General features: G+C 47.8%; 1 protein-coding gene across 1 annotated transcript; it reads left to right on the plus strand.

Annotated features, from left to right (window-relative positions):
- Window positions 1-1,163: 1,163 nt before the first annotated feature.
- On the plus strand, window positions 1,164-6,720 carry LOC129767580 (T-box transcription factor TBX6-like). Its single transcript, XM_055768620.1, has 5 exons — window positions 1,164-1,639; window positions 2,690-2,849; window positions 4,356-4,623; window positions 4,706-4,843; window positions 5,219-6,720. The coding sequence occupies exons 1-5, from the start codon at window positions 1,552-1,554 to the stop codon at window positions 5,813-5,815; spliced, it is 1,251 nt and encodes a 416-aa protein (XP_055624595.1). The 5' UTR covers window positions 1,164-1,551; the 3' UTR covers window positions 5,816-6,720.
- Window positions 6,721-7,598: the final 878 nt, after the last annotated feature.

A 7,598-nucleotide genomic window follows, 5' to 3' on the forward strand; every position in this document is an offset into this window, starting at 1 on the left:
GGACTTCACAGCGTTACCCACGATTTTCGAGTTAAGCTTTGATGTCTTTGAGAGCAGTAAGTCATATCGATGTATTGCTTTTTTTGCTTCTAGAAAAATTTAAAAATTTAAAAAATAATCGTCTGTCAGAGCAGTGTTGACAGAAAAAGAAATTGTCGTTCAAAGGGTTACTATATAAAATCAACCATGCCGCTTGAAGGTATTTATTTCTGATTTGACAGTAAATTCCTCAAACCACAACTGTATACCAATCAATGATTCTTTCAACGCATGACTCCAGTTTTGGGAAAGTTTTTGGCGCGTTCGGGAAAATAACCGAAAGATAATAGGATATACAACCAATGATTTCCCATAAAATTTATAAATCAGATCACAGCGATCGTTAGAAAAACAGCAATTTCGAATGCAGGCCGCTCCGGTGGGGTTCTTAGATCGGTCGACAGTTTTACTGCCCTCCAATTACCCAGCGCGCCCCAAACTCCGAAATCAAACAACTTGATTATGGGGGGGCCAAATCAAGAATCCGCCGAAAAATAACAAATAAACAAGGCAGACTTAGCGCGCAGCTTATGACGCGCCAACCATAACCATAAACGCGTCCAGCGCGACCGGCGAGTGGCGGCGGGGACACGCGGCCACGCGGGTTCCGATATTTACATTTCACGCCATTTAATAAAAATTAAATCAATACTCGCACTCTCTGATAGGTGGGTTCCCACACGCTGTGGTGGTGGTGGGACCTGGGCCGAGCCGATACACGCAATCGCGTCATCGCGCACACGAACATTTTTTATATGGTCGCGATTGTGTTGGTGCAGGAGGTGGAGCCAACCGAGCTGTGCTGGTGTGGGTGCACTCAAAGGAACCACAAACTGGTTGGACCAGTTGCGAAGCAATGGGATAAAGATGATGAAGAAGAAGTGGTAGAAGTCGGGTATTGGATTACAAGGCGTATTTTCTCGCCCTTTTCGGGCTCGTGTGAAGGGTCGGGTCGGGTAGACGAAAGGAGAATAGGGGCGCAAACTGGTTTCGGTCGTTCCGATGCGTGTGTGCGTGTGCTAGTGTGGGGAGGATGCGATGGTGTGCGTTCCAAAGCAACACCACGAAGGAGATCAAGAAAGAAGACGATCAGCCGAAGAAGTTAGCACTCGGATATTTGTTTTAACAGAAACCAGTTGTCGAACGAACTTGCAAGTGGGTGGACGTTACTCGCGTCGTGTCAGTCAGTAGTGAAATTTTGAATTTTTTTTTCGATTTGGATTTTTTGTTGATATTGTGTTGGCTGAAGCCAAACTGACATTCGAAGTCGACGGTGTGAAAAGTGCGAGGCAAAAGATATCGTGCTGCGAACCAATATCCTGGTATAAGCGAAAACATTGCGTGACTTGGGAACCCCCAAAGTGAAGCCCTATTAGTGTCCGTGTGTGCTAAGAGAGAGACTGGAAGTGTGTAGAACTGTGCGGTGCCAGCAAAGGATTACCCGGCAGAGCTCGAGTGTTATAACGAGTTTGAACAAGTGATTATATACAAAATAACGAAATCAGCATCGGCATGACAGAACTAATGGATTTAAGAATGCATCACCACCTTGCCCTCCAGACGGAGATCTATCGGCAGCAAATGTTGCAGCGTCTACCAGGTAAGCAAGGGTTCAGAAAGTTTGGGTTTTTGACGAGGGTTTTGACATGTCAATTCGGAGTTCAACTTCGCGCACACAGGTGTCGGTGCTATCAATCTTCGTCACCTACCGTCAGTCAGTCTATTCCCCGGAGTTGGCGAGTCCCAAATAAGGGCTGCGTTTAGCAGCTGCCAATTAAAATTCCTCCGGTTAAAGTCACCCCCTCGTTTGGGAGTACTCGAAGTCCATATCTGCCGTCGGAACATGGCTGGCGCGAGCGCGAGCGGCATTGCTGGCGTGCTTGGGTAATGTTTTAATTGGAAACTCGCTCGGGCCACTACTCCATCCTGGTGCGCGCCCCTTAAAGAGCGATTCATCGGCTCGGAAGGTTCGTGGAACCTGTAATTAGCCTTCTTTTCGAGGAAATCTAGAACCCATTACGTTTCGTCTCTGAATTCGCAGCCGAGAGCACAACCACCACGCTGTAATTAGTTGAGAGTAGTTCAGCGGATCGATCGCGAGATCGATCGATCGGTGGGTCCCGTTACAGGGATCGTGAACTGCGAAGAGTAGCCATTAACGAGCTTCTAGTTTGGTTGGCACGAGGACTAGCCCACTTCGGGAAGAGTGCTTCCGCCCAGGCTGTAATAATGATGACGCGATAATCATAAATCTCATTTCCTGGAAACCTCCGGGGGGAGATGGGGAGATGGAGAGATATTCGCGTGTTCTTTCCCCCCCCCCCATCATTGTCACGACTATCGCTTGGGTCGTGGGCCACCCAGAACACCCAGAATCCAGTGCTTCGCGTCTTTTCTCCTCATCCTCATCGAACGATCGGGCTCGCAACAAGCGAGATAAATCGGATGCCGTCGCCCCGCGATTGTTTGGGCAAACAACACATCAAACTGTGAAATGACGAGTATATTTTCAATTTTCACGCCACGTTAAATCAGCTTAATTGCCCTGTGGCGGCGGTTTGGCTGCAGCAATGTGTTAATCACCATATTTTCATAGGCGCGGAATAGCCGAGACTAATTGTTCGATTTTTTTCTCTTGGTTTCCTTCCAGATCCTTACCCCACGATGCTACCGGTGCCAGCGCCGAGGCCCCTGATGTTGCCTCCGCGCTTCCCACTCTCATCGGACGTCGATATCAAGCTGCAGAACAAGGAACTCTGGAGTCAGTTCCACCGGATCGGGACGGAGATGATCATCACCAAGAGCGGAAGGTAGGTCGAATTCTTCAAACTGGTGGTTCATCGAGGGCTTCATGGAAGCCTCTCGGTGTGAGCAATTTCGATTTCACAGCTTTTAACACTTGACCGGCCTTGGCGCCAATCTTTATGACCCGTCGGCACAGACACAGGGTAGACGATGTGTTTGCTCTAGCAATTGCCGACCGATCCCTCTGGGCCTCTGGCCCCGGGAAGCAGCCACTTCAAAAGTCCCTTTTCTCGAGAGAAACAGAGAGAGAGAGAGAGAGAGTCGCCGCCGGAGAAATAATAATTTTCTTCACAGCCTGGCTTTTTGTTTTAGCACAATCATAAATCGCTGTTATGTTGTGTTGCCTTAAACCATAGGCCCGGGTTCCAGGAGAATATCTCGTTTGGCGCCAATTATGTTTACGGTCGTTTTGCTCCGTCTTTCTTTTCTCGTCGTTCCCTCTTATTCCCTGCCTGGTTGCCCGAGTGCGAGACTCGTAAAAACGGTCCCAAATTTCCGCATTCGTAGATTCGTGCATTTTTGCTCCGTTTTCTGTGCCCATCAGCCCTCTCAAGTGGGCACACGGCTGCTGGAAGGTGTTTATTTTGATTCGGGATCAGACCTGACAGTGTATTTCCCAAAAAAAACCACAACTGTCTCTCAATCAAAATAGCATTATGACTTTTTCAACGTGCAACTCCCGTTTTGGGAAAGTCTCGAGGCTCGCTTGCTTTCCAAACCAAAACATCCCACAGACGATTTTGGTCACTAACAGGTCCCAGGGGCCAAGCAAAGAGAAGCGAGAAGTCATTATCCCAGCGGGAGAGCTTGTTCTGGGGCTCCGAGCCCTCCAATAGCTCCGAGTCGGGGCCGAGAGCGCAACGAAAAAAAAAAACAACAGAACCAAAACGCCCGACGGAACGAAGTGTTTATTGTCTACCTCGCAGCGGGTGAGCGGTGCGTATTTGGCGCCAAAGCGCCTTCCCCGATCCCGGGAGATAGACAATTTACACGATCTGATTTATCAATCAGTTGGGCCGGATTTGACCGTCGCGCGGAGTCCGCGCAGAGTCGTAATTAGCTTAGAAAATCGACACGAGGAAATGTAAATTTTTACGATCACCCACAAATCATAAAGACGGGGCCTGCGGGACGACCTCGACGACCAAGGCACCACCGTGAGGAGGCAGCAGTGCCTGTAATAAAGCGCCCCCTCTCTTCGCGACCGATGCGACCGATGCGACCGATGCCTAGACTTAGAAGAAGAAATGGAGTGAGGGAATAATTTGATATCAAATAAAATTTAATTAAGCGTAACACCCGGGAAATGCGGGGTTCCGCTGTAAATGAGCATGAAGCTAGCGAGGAAAGAATACATACTGATAATGTATTCAACCGACCTTCTCTGACCGGGCATCGGACAACTTTGGGTTCCCCAAGGCCGTCAAGTGTTAAAAGCAGCCAAATTTTCACGGTTTTACGCGTCAACAAGTGGTCGCTAATCATTTCTCCCTCTATCTCTCTCATTCCAGACGGATGTTTCCCTCGATGCGACTTTCGATCAACGGACTCGAGGCAGAGGAAAACTATTGCGTCCTCATCGAGATGGTTCCCATCAGCGATTGTCGGTTCAAGTTCAGTGGATCCCAGTGGGTGCCGGCGGGTGGCGCCGAGCCACAGAGCCCCCAGCGAATGTACCTGCACCCGGACAGTCCTTCTCTCGGGTCCCACTGGACCTCCCAGCCGGTTGTTTTCAACAAAGTCAAACTGACAAACAACACGCTGGACAGCAATGGACATGTAAGTAGTCCCTCTTTCAGAAAAATAACGACAGCTCACTAATCTCAAACCTTTTTTTTTTCTTTCTCCGCCCTCTCCACAGATCGTTCTCACCAGCATGCACAAATACCAGCCCCGTATTCACGTCATCAAAACCTCGGACCCATCGCAGATTCCCTGGTCACCGCAGTCGCCATTCACCTTCCCAGAGACGGAATTCGTTGCCGTCACCGCTTATCAGGTTAGTATCACTCACTCCGTAATCCATTAAACCCAAAAAAAACAAGGGGCGGCATCAACTGTTTGATTCCACGACCATCATTCCCAAATCAAAACCTGTCGATCTTGGGTAAGCGCTTTACACGCTTCAACGACTTCATTTGAGGATCGAACTTTTTTGTTGTTGTATACTTCGTCTGGTCCCTTTCGCGCGGCATTCCAAAGCTCAACCCTGACCCCGAGTCCGAACGAAGAATACAAAAACAAACCGCGCGCGATGCAAGCGATAACACTTTTTCGTCGGTCCTTTACGGGTTGATTCTTTCCATAAACCATACGCTGCTTCAACCTTCTTTATCTCATTGCTTATCTTCTCTTCTCTCTCCCTCTCTTACAGAACGATCGCATCACCAAGCTGAAGATCGACAACAACCCGTTCGCCAAAGGATTCCGGGAAACGGGCCAATCCCGCTGCAAGCGGAAGGCCGGTCAGATGAGCACGAGCTCGCGCTCCACGGAAGAATCCGAGGAATCCGGCGGAGAATCGGGCCCCTCCCAGGAGCCCAAGCGCCTGCGCATCGAAAGCGGCGGATCACTGGACGATAGTGACATCTCTGTGAGCGATTCATCCTCCGGCACGAGCTCACCGGTTACGGTGGACGACCTGCATCGCAACCCCCACGAAGAAATGCTCCGATCGCATTCCGTCTCCTCCTCCGCCTACAGCCAAAACTTCCAGCACATGCTGAACCCCGCTATGGCCGCAGCCGGCTGGATGGATCTTATGTTCCCGTACTTCCAGCAACCCCATCTATCGCTGCCGCCCAGCGCGGCAGTCCACCAGCATCTCCAGCAGCAACTCCGGCGGGACTTTAACCCACTCCCGCTGCTACCGAGTGTGGTTTCACCCCGAGCTCCGCTCGAGAAACCCCTCGTCGTGGAATCCAAGAAGCTGGGCTTCAGCATCTCCGCCATCCTCGGATGTGATCGGTAGATCGCCTCGATCGCCCCCCTCCCCACGCTTCCACGCAACAGCTTAAGCTCCACCAAAGGGACAAAAGTTAAGTCGACCAGCCAGCCATAAGCGAGAAATTCGACGCGCTAACAGAGAAACACGGGTGTAAATTAGTTCCTCACACATTCACACCTGGATGCGACCGATCGGCCGATCGAAGGCCGCCATTTGGGACCGGACGCGCGCACCGCACCGGGAATGGAGGAATTCAAATCCCTCCGGGTGTCTCTTCCGGGACTCTCCGAATCTCCGAATGGCTAAGCAAACTTGAATCAAACTCTCGGGAACGAAGACACTGAAAAAAGCGAACCATGCAATAATCTTGTTTGCTGAAAACACGATGCTGAGGCGAGTGCCGAAGCCCAAGAGAAGAATCGGTGCCATTGTTACGTGTGTGCGTGTGCGCGTGTGCGTGCGTCCACCGAGAATGATGAATGTGTGCCTATGATCTCACTCTCGCGCTCACTACCCATCTCATTTCCCTCTTCCTCTCTTTATTCAATACGGTTCAGTGTGTGCAATTACAGGGTAGCGAAGGGTAGCGCAGAGAAGAATGTACAGATGAGATTAGCAGAGATTTAGCAGAGTTTAGGGTAAAACATGTTAGACTGTAGATGAAAGATGCAATTGTTGATTATTTGTAGCAAAGTAGCGAAGAAAAGTGAAGTCAAGTGAGTACTTGTTCTTGTTTTTTTATTATTATTTCGTTCTTCTTCTCCGCACCAAGCAATGCAGATAATTGCTAGAAGCTTCACAGCGAAAAGATGCCTCAAAGAATCTTGTTGCAGTTGTATAAATTATTGTTTCTAGGCTAAGTGGATTCTGAATAGATTTTTAACGAAACAAAGAGACTGTATGTGAAAATAAACAATGATGTACTATGATGCTATCGTTTTTGAGCTGTTGTTGAAAGAAAATCGTGTCTTGGTTTTTCGTTGATACCTCGAATTGTTTGACAATTGTTCCTTTTCCCTTCGAGCGTAATGAATGGTGTAGAAATTCTTCGTGCCGACGGTCGTAAGTTTTATTTGGTATAAATGTGTACTTTGTTGCTTCGAGCGGCGTGATATGGATTTTCCTCGTAATTAATTTCCCTTGAAGTAGATTCTCTCATCTGTCCTCGCTAATAATATTTTGTTTATACCGATTACCGTTACCTATTATTCATAGAAAGTTCGTAAAAAATTTCATTAGACATTAAAATTCGTTTAGCTAAAATATAAACTATTACATCGTTGAGTAAAGTGTTGAGTATGATTCTTTGCTGTGGTGGCTGAGAGCAGACAAACGACCGCAAAGGGTTAATATGTGATCATTGATTGGTAAATGTTGAATTGGGCCCTATTTCAGAAGACGAGTCGAACGTTTTTAAACTCGTCCCATCTGTTTTGATATTCCAGAAGGCGAACTTGACGAATAACAGACAATCAGCTTGTTTGAGAGGCAAACATTGTGTTTCATATTCAGGAATGTCAGGTGATTGTTTCGAATATATTAGGTTGAGGAAAAAGTTATCCATTATTTTTGGGTGAAATTCAAAACTATTTTATTATGCTTCGGATTGTCCGATTTGGGTCATATAAGGTAGCCTCATAATGTCTCTATAATAGAGGTCTTATTCCTCATTGGCGAAAAACTATAGCAATAGATTTTTACAATCTTCTCTTGATCCCAATTTCTTATCACTCTGGAAATTTTGCAATGCGAGAAAAAGGTGGTACAGGGTAACTTCGATATAACGTACATTTTACATTCAAAATAG

Source organism: Toxorhynchites rutilus, chromosome 2, assembly GCF_029784135.1.
Source record: "Toxorhynchites rutilus septentrionalis strain SRP chromosome 2, ASM2978413v1, whole genome shotgun sequence".
Lineage (NCBI taxonomy): Eukaryota > Metazoa > Arthropoda > Insecta > Diptera > Culicidae > Toxorhynchites > Toxorhynchites rutilus.